Source organism: Enhydra lutris, unplaced genomic scaffold, assembly GCF_002288905.1.
Source record: "Enhydra lutris kenyoni isolate GAN:26980312 unplaced genomic scaffold, ASM228890v2 scaffoldscaffold9, whole genome shotgun sequence".
NCBI lineage: Eukaryota > Metazoa > Chordata > Mammalia > Carnivora > Mustelidae > Enhydra > Enhydra lutris.
In genome coordinates this window covers 75,274,348-75,287,465 of record NW_019154093.1, presented here as the reverse complement: position 1 = coordinate 75,287,465, position 13,118 = coordinate 75,274,348, and the positions used below count along the sequence as shown (strand labels likewise).

General features: G+C 49.7%; 1 protein-coding gene across 1 annotated transcript; it reads left to right on the top strand.

The window, feature by feature from the left end:
* The first annotated feature begins 847 nt into the window (after positions 1 to 847).
* On the top strand, positions 848 to 13,118 carry LOC111143706 (oviductal glycoprotein 1). Its single transcript, XM_022497529.1, is given in 13 exon segments — positions 848 to 872; positions 1,475 to 1,504; positions 1,918 to 2,122; positions 3,056 to 3,112; positions 3,334 to 3,499; positions 4,000 to 4,124; positions 5,840 to 5,948; positions 6,043 to 6,228; positions 7,790 to 7,906; positions 11,185 to 11,320; positions 12,289 to 12,816; positions 12,819 to 12,863; positions 12,866 to 13,118. Coding segments are annotated over 13 exon segments (1,833 nt in total). The 3' UTR covers positions 12,970 to 13,118.

The following is a 13,118-nucleotide window of genomic DNA, read 5'->3' as shown; positions in this document are numbered from 1 at the left end:
TGGGAGTGCTGTCCCTGTTGATACCAATCTCTGTTGTCTCCTGACCAAGGGGTTTCATGTTATTTCGTGTGTATCATTGGGCTTGAACTCTTGTTGTTCTAATAAAGTGGAGAGGGCTATTATATTGTGTCCACTTCACCCATTTGTGTCACCTGCCTGGCGGGTGTCAGCATGTGAGTTGAGAACCTCACTCTGTGGGGGGGGTGGGCACAACTCTTTCAGCATCCTTAGTGACAGCAACCATTCACTGAGCCCTTATTACATGCAAAGTCCTGAGCTAACAGTTTTTCATACATTATCTTTTTAATTCCTATAAAACCTTATGAGGTGAGTATGGGCTATTACTTCCATCTTGCAAGTGTGGAAGCTGAAGCCCAAAGATCGAAATAACACCCACGATTATAAAACTTCTAACTGATGACACTGAGATTCAAACCTTGGCCTGCCTAGGTCCAAAGCTGGGACTTTTCAACTTTGCATTACATTGCTACCCTAACCAATAACCTGATAACACTGCCTCCATACAGTGTTTACTCCTCCTCATACTCAATCCCTGGGGGACAAATCCCAGGAACAGGGCTGAGCACTGCCCTGAACTCGCCATGGCCCTTGGCAGACACCCACTGCATGCCAGTGTCAGACCGAGCTATCACTTTGCAAGCTCTGAGAGCTACAGCTCGACTGGAGAGGGAGGATGGGAGGTGCTGGGGTCACTGTGACTCGGGCAGCAGCCCATTAATCACTGCCCCTGGCTTTGTGTGTGTGTGTAGCTGGGCTATGCCAGCACTGTCCCAGAGCTCCTATAAAGGGGCTCGAGCCCTAAGCTCACAGCTCTCAGACCTCTGAGATGGGCAGACTGTTGCTGTGGATTGGTGAGTGTGGCAGGTCCCAGCCCCCACAATATTACTCAGTCCAGGAGATACCAGGCTTCCTACGTTTGTCACCTCTCGAGTGCCCGAGAAGCAGCCAGGGGCTTGGGGCTGGATTAGATGGAGGTGGGATGGGAAACAGCGAAGGGCTGGAAGAGCCCAGGCAGGAGTGAGCTGAGCAGTGGTTCTCCAATCCAGCTACCCATTAATTATCTTTACGCCCCGTTCTACGTTGGACCAGTGATATCAGAATCTCTAGGGGAGGAGCCAGAACATTACTACGTTTTATACTTACAGCCAGGGGGAGAATCACTGGCCTAGAGCTTTTGCTGGGACTTCTAAGTCATCGTTGTCCCCATGCTAATCAGCATGTGTGAATCGATGTGGTGTTTATTGGGGTGAATAGGAGCTTTGATAGATCTGGCAACAGTGGCTCAACTTAGAGAAGAGGAAGCCAGTGAACACAGCATGTCTCCATGTGTGTGTCAGTGTCTGGCTATGGGCCCCAGTTCGTGGGTGCCCTGGAGGACCGGAGTGGGGCTGGGGCATGTCACTCGGGGAGAGCATGGGAATTTGAGTGTGATTCCATCCTTTGTTTCCTGCAGGCCTGGTTCTTGTGCTGAAACAGCACGATGGTAAGGACATTGCGTCCTCCTCTCCAGAGCTGGGGAGCTTCTCTGGCTAAGTTCTCTGTGTGGAGTGTCCCTTGCAGCCCTCCCTGTCCCAGTTCCTGTGTCCCAGATCATTGATATGCTGCAGTTCAGTGGAGGATTTTTAGTCCCAGCCATTTGTGTCGCTCTGTGTGCCAGGATCCAGACTCGAGGATCCATTCTGATCAGGACTGCATAAAGCACTCTTTTCCCCCTGGGGCCTCAGCAGTAGGGGTGGGGGGGGGGCAGACCTCAGGGTTGCTTTGGGCTGTGTTTGCATGGGGGTCGGGGTATTCTGGTGGCCAGGCCTCCCAGGCTGTGGTCACAGCGGTCAGCGGAAGCCAAGCTCCATACCCTCCCTTGGTCTCTGCCAGCTAACACATGTCCTCCCTTGCCAGGCGCTGCCTACAAACTGGTGTGTTATTTCACCAGCTGGGCACAGGGTCGCGCCAGCCCTGCCTCCGTCTTGCCCCAGGACCTGGACCCCTTTCTCTGCACCCACCTGATATTTGCCTTTGCCTCAATGAACAACAATCAGATTGTTGCTAAGGATCCCCAGGATGAGAAAACTACGTATGCAGAGTTCAACAAACTCAAGCAGAGGTGTGTTCATTGGCATGTGGGGATCATTTTTTCAGGAGGTCCTAGCCTCCTCTCAAGTGGGCCTTGGGAGCATCCCCGCCTGAGAACTCCCTGTTGAATAACACCCAAGCTCATTCTTTCCTCCTTGCCCTTGTGAGGCCTTTGTTGCCTCTGCCTGGTAACTCCCAACTCACCCTTCAAGCCAGTGGGGTGGAGTTCATGTACTCATGCTGTTCGAGTGCTTCAAGGAGAGCCTGCCCATCACAAATGCTAGGGTCTTTATTACCATTTGTCACCTGCACCCCCCAGCCAATAAGTCCCACCCCCCCAAGGCAAGGAGCAGGGTCTCCAATATGTTTGTATACCAGTGGCTGGGGGAGTGCCTTGGACACAGCTGGTGCTCATTAAGTGCTTGCTTAACTATTCCTCCCCACAACTCCTGGGTTCTCTCCCTGTCCAAGGGGAGGTCTGTCTCTGTGTGAATGATTATAGATGGCCAAGGTAAAAATCCTTGTCACTTGATCACAGGCTCCCTGAGAGCAGGGAGCTTGTCTGTCTCACTCTCTGTTGTATCTCAGTCAAGCACCTAAAGCCATCAACCGCGCATAGTAATTGCTCAATAAATACTTGTCGCCTAAGAAAACAGTGAAAAAAAAAAAAAACCATTTCAGACTACTTCTTTCTTCTTCTTTATGTGGGAACATCATGGGGATGAGGGGGAGTTTTGTGGACTTTGGACAAGCCTGGGGGGAACCTGGGTTGTGATGACCCATGGTTTGATTGTTCTCCCCTCTTTTCCTTCCTTTTCTTCCCTGTGCTTTGCTCTGCTCTCCTCTCCCTCCCTCCACCTCCCTTCCTCTTTCACTTCTCCACCCTCCCCCTCTACTTTGCACTGTTCCCCAGGGACCCACTGGAGTGGGGCCCCAGGTTACCTCCATTTATCCCCCATCACAGGAACGCGGAGCTGAGAACACTGCTGTCCATTGGTGGGTGGAATTTCGGCACTACCAGGTGAGACTGCAGCCCCCTCCCTACTGTTTGAATTCCTCCATCGCGGGTATTTAGCCCCGCCCCGCCCCGTGCTGGGAGGGGCTTCTAAGAAGGATGGACCCGCCTTCCTTTCCTCCAGCCATAGCTGTGTGCCCTCTGCCGGGCAAGAACCAAAGGGCTTTGTAGAGGTTGCGGTTCTGCAGAAAGCCCTCCTTCCCCGCCTCACCCCGGGTCTCCTGCAGGTTCACCACTATGCTGTCCACATTATCCAACCGGGGAAGGTTTATTGGTTCGGTTATATCCCTCCTGAGGAGACATAAGTTTGACGGTCTGGACCTCTTCTTCTTGTACCCTGGACTGAGAGGCAGCCCCAAGAGTGACCGGTGGACTTTCCTCCTCTTACTTGAAGTAAGGCCAAGTCCGGCGGGCTCCAGGATCCAGCAATGATTCGATTTTTATCATATCTGGGCTCATGGCGCAGGAGGAGCACAAGGCCAGGGGCAGGGGCAGGAGAATGGTGGTAGAACGTTCTTTTACTACCATCATCTTATAAGTGTCAGGCGAAAGAGCAGGAGTCTTGTGGCTCTTGCTCTTGGTCACAATCAGGTCCTATTGCAGCAGGCCAGCCCAAGTGACGCCTCCTTTCGGCAGCTGCCGGGTCTCCCTCAGGCAGACAGTCTGCAGCCTGTGCTCCCGACCCTGCCGGCCACGCCTCTACCCCTCCCTCTATTAAGTCAGTTATCATGGTGGCTCGAGGCCACCTCTCTCGCGAGCCTAGGGGAAGGGCCCGTGTCTGGCTCCCCTCTGTGTCCTCAGAGCCTGGCTCGAAGGGCTCTGTAAATAGTTTTCCTGGCTGATACTTTCTTTTCCTGACGGTGCGGACGCTGCGTCCGCGTCTTTCTTGGTAGGAGCTCCTGTTTGCCTTCCGGCAGGAGGCGATGCTCACGGCGCGTCCCAGGCTGCTGCTCTCTGCCGCCGTCTCTGGGGACCCACAGATCATCCGGACGGCTTATGACGTGCGCCCTCTAGGAGGGTGAGTGCGTGCTGCCTGGCGGGGCAGGACGTGGGAGGCAAGGAGGCAGCTCACGCTCACAACCAATGCACCGCCCCCGCACTTCCCCTGAGTTCTCCATGCACAAGAGCTGGTGGTGGTGGTGGGGGGGCATCCAGCTGAGGGACACGGGTGGGGACAAAGGTTAGCTCAGCTCCACATAGCCCGGGCTTTCTTTAGGAGATCAGAGATGGAGTGTAGAATCAGTCCCAACCATCACGTCCTCTTGGGTAGTGGGTTCCGCAAAGCCTTTTGCTGGGTCTCACAGGCAAGCATCCCATGGGCCCGGCCTCTGCCGTCCCAGGGGACAGCTGTAGACATACGCTCTGCCGCCCATGGCTGGCATCAGAGGCAAATGAAAAATCACCCACCGCCACAAATACAAAAATAGGAAAGCCCAGCCAGGCTCAGCTTTCCTAGTACCCGTCTTTGTGCAAGTTACAAAGCAGAGAAAAGAATAGCTCATAACTTTTTTTTTTTTTTTTCTTTTTAAAAGATTTTACTTATTTGTCGGGAGAGCTAGAGAGCGGCAGGGGGAGCTGCAGGCAGAGGGAGAAGCAAACTCCCCGCTGAGCAGGGAGCCTGACCCTGGGCTTAATCCCTGGACCCTGGGATCCTGACCCAAGCCGAAGGCAGTCACTTAACCCATGAGCCACCAGGCAGCACTCAGAACTCACTCTTTCTGGACATGCCAACTCTGGGCTAATTTCTCAAACCTCAAGAATGGAATTTTTACAGAGGAGGAGCTGAGGCCGGTGCAGAAGGAAAGAGAGGATGGGGTGTTGTGTGTGATGACACCAGAAAGCCGGGTTTCAGTGTGGGGGCCAGGGAGAGAGACCCCGTGGGGCATAGAGTTTGTCAGCATTGGTGTGGATAGCAGACAGGATTGAGGGAGTCTGACCCTCAGGCAGCTGGGTGACCGCAGGCAAGTTAGTGAGCCTGGCAGAGTCTCACCATCTTCAGCTCTAAAATGGAGACCACTGTGACACTGAGGCCATTGACCAGGTTAAAATTAAATGACGGAATCCTTGTACACCTTTACGCCTGTGACCTGGTAAGTGCTTACTGACGCTTGTTCATTCTGAAAGTGTTCTGGAAGACATGGTTTCCCTGGCGCCTCGAATGGTGGAAGGACAGATGCTCTTTAGCTGCTGTGGGCAGTACTGCCTTCCTCATGATATTTACGCAACCTGTTAGTACTTGCGTCAGGCACGAGTGTGTTTCCTTCTGAAAATTTTTAAAAAGATTTTATTTATTTATTTGAGAGAGTGAGCGAGTGTGAGCGTGAGCATGGGAGGAGGGGCAGAGGGAGTGGAAACAGTCTCCCTCCCGAGTGGGGAGCCCGACACAGGACTCGATCCCAGGACCGTGGGATCATGACCTGAACTGAAAGCAGATGCTTAACCAACTGAGCCACCCAGGCGCCCCACAAATGTGTTTTCATGTCCGACTCCTGCCTACTTCCCTGGAAGCTCTCAGGATGGCCCAAGTTCTGAGGCATGGCTGTCCCTGATCAGCAGTTTGCTGCGGCGGCTCATCTCAAGTAGAAGACACAGACGGGCGGGCAGCCTGGGCTGAGATGGGAGGGCAGCTTGGGTGGCCAGGGCACAGCTAGTTAGCTGGCTAGTCCCATGGTTGATCTGACTTGAAAATCTCGTTAGCCCAATCTGCTTATCTCCTCCTTTCGGCCTCCACAGACTCCTGGATTTCATCAATGTCTTGTCTTATGACTTTCATGGAAGCTGGGAAAAGCTCACAGGGCACAACAGCCCCCTGTACTCTCTGTCTGGAGACCCCAGCTCTTCGGTAAGGAAAGACCTCAAGGGGCCCAGATGCCTGCCGTGAGCCCGGGGCATCGGCCCTCCATAACATGTAGGGGTTTGTGTTCTATCTCCTGCAGGCGTACACCATGAATTACTGGCGAAAGCTGGGGGCGCCCCCAGAGAAGCTCCTCATGGGCTTCCCCACCTATGGGCGTACCTTTCGCCTCCTTAAAGCCTCCAAGAATGGACTGCAGGCTGAAGCCGTGGGACCTGCATCTCCAGGAAAGTACACCAAGCAGTCTGGCTTCCTGGCTTATTATGAGGTGACAGAAATAGGGACGTCTATCTGTTAGGGCTTCTCCATCCTCTAACAGAGCAAGAGCAAGGTCAGCGGGGCAGAGGCAAGGGTGAGGACTGGAGACAGGACAAAGAAGTGGTTTACCAGTGCAGGAGAAATCCACTATCAGAGATACTTCCTTTTTCTTCAGGGGAAGGTATTTGAGTCCCTTGTAGGGGATAAGGGGCTCAGTCAAGTCCAAGTGGGGGGGGCTCGAAAGAATCTTAACTGTTATGCAAGTCAATCCTGACTTATGACTATCTGGCCTAAATAAAAATAATATCTGAAATATATATAATTTCAAACATTTGCAAAAGTAAAAGAATAGTGTAACCTCCTCTCCCCCCCCCACCACTCCCACCTACCCCTCCCCAGCTTCAATCACTAAGCTCTCCTGGCCAATCTTGTTTCATCTTCACTCCCTGATTCCCTTCCCTCCCACTACTGGATTCTTTAGAAGCAATTCAAGACTTTCCTTCCTACAGATTCTTTCTTCTTCCCCCAGTTCCATTCCCTTATTCTCTGTCTCAACAAAGCTTTCTACTGAGTGGAAGGAAGAGATATGGACCCAAGGGGATACAAACACAAGGGAGGATAATAAGAGAAACAGGGGGGGGTGTGGCTTAGGGATCTGGAAAGGTTTCATGGAGCAGAGCTTTGGAGCACAGGAAGAATCCTGATGGGCAGGAATGATGAGAGGAAAGGGCCTCCCAGGCAAACGACAGCAGGTGCTGGGGCACATGGTGTATGTGGGTGCCTTAGGTAGGAGTGGAGGCACAGGGTCTCCCCAGTCTTTGCTCTCTGCTGGCTGGTTGGAGAGGTTTTCCTGCTAAGCCAGTGAAGGTTTTCCTACAAGTGATGGCATAGTGGAAATAATATTCTTGAACAACATTACAGCCAAAAAGATGTTGACGGAACCTTTAAAGAACCAAAGAGAGGAAGAAAGGAAAGAAAAAAAGCCTGGGGCATGAGCTTCTACAACGGGCTGGAACACTTCGACTTATTTGTGGCATAGGGTTTCCAGTACAAGCCCGGTCACCTAGTAGTCACTCAGATGGTTGAGTGATTATAATTACCCAGTTCTCCCTACCTTTGAGAACTTTAAATTTATTGGAGGTTCACAAGCTAGTGTGATAACTACCGAGACTGGGCCCTTCAGGCTGATTTCTAATGAAGAGTGGAGAGGTTTGTTTATGGTAACTCTTGGGAAGAGATCTGGGTTTGGTCAGGTGGGATAGATTACCGTTAGTATTGGCATTGATGTTATTTAGCCAAGACCTGATTTGGTTTCTAAGGATGTCAGCCACTCCTTGGTTCTGTCTCCCTTTCCATCATGGACATTAGAGAAAGGAACATGTTCTAGTAGGAATTTGTTCAGGAAAGAGAAGGTCCTCTGTGAGTGGCTTCCCGGTACCTCTTTGGTCCGCCTTTTCCTACTCTCGGGGGAGGGGCCCTTGGTTTCTTCACTACTGGGAAAAGAGCAGTGTGTCTGCTGGCATTTCTCTCCATGACTCTTCCCAGAACTAACCTGGTGATCCTCCGGGCAGGTTTGCTCCTTTCTCCAGAGAGCGACAAAGCACTGGATTGATTTTCAGCATGTCCCCTACGCCTACAAGGGGAAGGAGTGGGTTGGCTATGATAATGCCATCAGCTTCAGTCACAAGGTAAGACCTTGGTCCTTTCTTGCTCCGGAATATAGTTTTCTTCTGGTTCCCATGAGACTCTTATCTGTACAATGTGTGTGTGTGTGTGTGTGTGTGCGCGCGCGCACGTGCGCACATGTACACGCATGCATGTGTGTGCATGTACTGGTTGGAGGATAAAAAGGCGAGGGTGGCTGGATCAGGTGAGTCTCAGGTACCTGACCTACCTGGGGTTTCCTAATCCCGTCTATTCAACCCTCTCCTTTTGAAGAGAAGGAATTTTGGTTTTGAGGGGAGAAATGACTTCTTTCGGTTTACACAGATTTTTGGCAACGTTTCTTCTTTTCTGTTTGGACCAGATAATTTCATAACAGATAAATAGCAATACAAGGTAGACCATGCTAAGCGTTCCATGAGTGGCACTGATATGTGGGGTACGAGAGTCAGGGAGGGCCTCCTGATGGAGGTGAGCCGCAGGGGGAAATAAGGACAGGGGGAGAGGTTCAGTGGGTACTGAAAGCTCATTCAAAGTAGGTTCAAAGAATTTGGGTGTGGGGCAGAGAATTTTTGTTAAGTGTAAGAGAAGGTGGTGAAGTGCAGGCTGGTTTATAGAGGGACTTGAATCCTGGTGAAGGTGTGTGGCCCACTTCTTGCAGGTATTTTAACACAAAATCAGGTTTCTGACCAGGCATATGACCTGTAAGTTTGAAGCCTTTAGAACCTAACTCTGATCACCCCCTCACCCCATGCAAGCGATGTTGAATGGAAGTGAGCCAGGCGGGTTTCCATAGTGAATTACAACAGAAATGATATGCCTTTGGTGATTTCCAAACCTGCCCATGCTTTGGAATCACCTGAGACTTGACAAATATAGAAATTCTTGGTTCCATCCCTGAGTATTTAGCAGGTCTTAGAAAGAATTTGGAAACTGTTCTTAGTATGTCCCCATGGGATCCTGCTGTAAGCACTCTGGCATTCTGAAAGCACTGGGGAATGCAGAGGTGTGCAGGGAAGATAGTGAGGGCGTGGACCAGGTGGTTGGAAGAGGAGGTAATTTTTGAATAAGAAATGATCAGGACTTGGCAACTACCAGGATATCGGGGCTTATTAGAAGTTCCAGTCTCCTCTATTATCGGTGATGCAGAAGTAACAGGTGTCAGCTGTTCTTTGGAGGAAGTTTGGGGTAGAAAGCATCAGAGAGGGCAACATTCATGAAGATCCACTGTAACCTCCCCTGTGCATATTGCTGGGTGAAGCCTGCTGCGGGGAGAGAGGTAGAGAGCATGGCTTTCAGCCTCCAGGATCTTACTCTGGTTTGGGACCAGAAGACACACACAGAAAAATTCAGTGACTCAGTGGAATTACCCAGTTGGATGGAATTAAGAATATGACCCTCAGGACACGGGAGAAGGAATTGACCTATGTATGCTGGGAGAGGACCCAGGCCAGCCAGGATGGTGTCCTCGCTTTGAGGGGCTGTTACCACGCCTTGAAGAACTAGAGGGGGGGCAGAACCCTGTGTGAGGCTGATTAAGGGATTTCATCCCAGAATCCCAGAGCTTAAAGAAACCTCAGAGATCATCATCGGGAGAAAATTATTCCTGGATTTCTCAGTGTTCCTGCACGGTCTGGGCCCTCTGAGCAAAGGAAGCGGACGAGCTCTAATGAAAATAGGAAGCTGCCTCTCCCTCTCCCTCAGAGCCCTTGCTATGGTCCCAGATGTAGAGGTCCCCTCCACAGAGAGGGCTTGTCTACGTTCCAGTGAGGCTCTCCCTCTCTCCGGATGACGGTCTGATTTGCCGGCTGTCCTTGATGAGCTCATGAGTTCAGGAGCCTGTGCTGACCCCTTCCTGCACGTGGAGGTGACTATCTGGCCTTTGCCGTGTCATTCTCTGGGCAACTGGTGCACGAGGACCAAGATCTAGGTGCTCTTCTGACTGTTGTGTTGCAGCGAGCATCGCTGGTCTGTTCTCTGATCCAGAGATCCTGTGCGTGCACGTGTACACATAAAACTGGCAGGCTAACTTGTTCATTTGTAAGCAGGATAAAAACTCGAAGTCTTCACAGTTTCAGCTGAGCTCTAATTGGGTTCCTCCTTCTTCTTATTCTACATTTGGGGAAAGTAAATCCCAGAAAGGAGGCCAAAGTGATTTGGCCAAGTCATGCAGCTATGCAGAGGTGATGGAGTCTGTCTTTTCCATCAACCCTGACAGAGAACACCAGTAAAGTAATAATAGGACCCGGGTTGGAGTCTAAACCCTGCCCTCTAGTTATAGCTGAGGTTTAAGAAATCATGGGCAAAAGCCTTTATTTTCTTATCTGTGAAGGTAGTTTCTCTCTTCTCTATAGCATCATTGTGAGATAAGCTACATGGAAGTGATTCTAAAATAATGTATCAACATCTATTTAGAATGATGATAATGTTGATTAGCCTTGGGATCTTGGAGAAACAGTTTAAAATATTTATGAACATTTACTCGGTGCAAAGTATTGCTCCAAATATTTTACAGGTAGGAACTCTTTCTTTTAAATCTATTTTTAAAATTGTGGCAAAATATGCATGACATAAAATTTGCCATTTAACCCATTTTAGGCGTCCAGTTCAGTACCACTAAGCGCATTCATATTATCGTGTAACTATCACCACCTAACATCTCCAGAACTTTCTCATCTTTCCAGCCGCTGGTTGCAAGTGACAACTCTGAGGACCACCTGTGAGTGGAGTCATACAGTATTCGTCCTTTCGTGATTGGCTTCTTTCACTCAGTATAATGTCTTTGAGCTCCATCCTTGCCGTAGTGTGTACTTGTAGGAATTCTTTGGCCCCTAAACATGTTGGAAATGTTACTATCCTTTTTCATAAATGAGTCAACTAAGACACATAAGGTTTTTTGTTGTTGTTGTTGTTGCTGTTTTTAAATATTTATTTATTTGAGAGAGAGAGAGAGAGAGTATGAGAGAGAGAATGCATAAGCAGTGGGGAGGGATGGAGGGAGAGGGAGAAACAGACTCCCCTCTGAGCATGGAGCCTGATGTGGGGCTTGATCCCAGGACCCTGGGATCATTACCTGAGCTGCAGGCAGTCGCTTAACCGACTGAGCCACCCTGGTGCCCAAAGGCACTAAGGTTTGTGTGACCTTTTCAAGATCCCTCAGCTAGGAATTGGTTAGAGGCTGGATTCAAACACTGGCTCTCTTGCTCCTGTGGTGTTTCCCGAGGGTCTGTCTTCAGTGTTTTGCCATTGTACCCAGTCTGGGTGTTGCCCAGCGTAGCAGGTTGATTGACTACTACTTTTTCAGGCAATGTTCATAAAGAGAGAGAATTTTGGGGGAGCCATGGTGTGGACATTGGACCTGGATGACACCAAGGGTGCTTTCTGTGGCACTGGCCCTTTCCCCCTTGTCAGCAAGTTGAATAGTCTCCTGGTACAGAATGGTGAGTAGCCATTGCCTGGAACTGGGGTTAGAAGTTGTGTAACTGGGCTCTGGCTGGGTCCCTTCTGTTAGATCTGAAGGCTTTGGTGAGGCAGCATGACTTCGAGGGAAGAGAATAAGTTCTGATGTCAGGCCAATCCATTTTCTTGGTTTAGAGATGTGCTCCAAGTGACCTCTCTGAGCTTTGGTTTCCCTATCTGTAAAACAGAAATGATCCTTATACTCATGACATTATTACAAGAATGAAAAGAAGTAAAGAATGAAAACTACGGGCTCATAGTTAGTGTTCAACATATGCTAGTTTATTTCTCTCTTGCTTCCTCCTGTTTTCATGGGACAAGGGCCAGAAAAGGAAGTCAGATTTCTTTTGACATCTCATTGATAGTAGAGACTGCCCCAGTGTTTAGGAGATGGAACCTGGCATGCTAGAGCTGAAACATCCTTTGAGTTGGTTTATACCCATCATTTTATACACCAAGAAACTGGGGCTCAGAAAGCTAACACTGCTAGTCAGGGCCAAAGATAGGACTCCAACCCAGTTCTTTACAAAATGCTGTCTAGAGTGGCCTCCTTGCCTCTTGACATTGTTCCTGGTGCCTCCTACAATGGGGGACACAGGAGGTTTCTGTTATTAGGACTTGGGGCAGCAAGGTCTTGTTGAATGCACAATCAGAGAGGTCAAAGTGAGGCCTTAAGCATAGAAGACTGGCAGGCTCCCTGGGGTCATTCACCAGAAATCTAGTAAATGTTCTGAGTCCCCATGTGTGTCTGGGGTCACGTTAATGTGATGAAGTCAAGGAGCAGGTCTTCCATATGGTGGGATTTTATCTGTGCCCTCAAGTGGGTGTATTATAAAATCCTTCAACTCTGGATTTTGGGAGCATGTACTTCAGTTGTAGTCCTGCCAGTAATTAATAGGATGGGAAGGAAGCAGTAGGAGTCTCATCCTGTTCTGATGATTTTCTCTAGAGTCCAGCTCAACTCCTTCACCAAAAGTTTGGTTCTCAACTGCTATGAATTCTCCAAGAACTGGCCCTGAAAGGCCAGCTATAACCAAAGCTTGGACCGCTGATATGAGGATTTCATTCCCAGGAGGAAAGTCTCTGGCCACTAATACCCATGGAAAGTTTCAAAATATGACTACAAGAAACAGAGGTGGGACTGTGACCCCTACAAGGGAAACTGAGTCCTTTGGAAATTTCACTGTAGCTCTGGAAGGGAGGATTGAGACCGTTGGAGAAACCATGACCAGTGGAGAGACGACTATGATTCCTAATTATTTTTGGACCTCTGGAAGAACCATGCCCCGTGGAAAGAGGGCTATAGACTCTGAGATGATGACTATCCCCTCTGGAAAGATGACAGTCACTCCTGATAGGCAGACCAAGACCCTTAGAGAAGAGAATTTTATTTCTGAGGTGGACACTGACCCCCTGTTGGATTATGTTGTTCCTCACATGGAAGCTGAAAGCAGGAGGTCATCCTCTGGTCCTGTCATCTAGCCCCAGGACACATTCCTCTTGCTTTTGACAATCCCTGTATTCCCATTATGGAAACAATTCCTCTGTCAACCTGATGACCCTTCCAACAAGTGCTCTCTCTCTAAAAAAAGAAAACCCAGAAAATTCTGCTGTGGGTCAAGGAGCCTAAGCTCTGTTGAAGGCAGAAGCTGGGAAAAGCCCTTGTCTTTTCTTGTAGGGAGCTGCTTTTACCCAGACATTCATAAACCCTTCATGGGTATGAGCAGACCCCAACATCAGTGAGATCATCTCTTTTCTGTTGAATAAACTGGAAACACA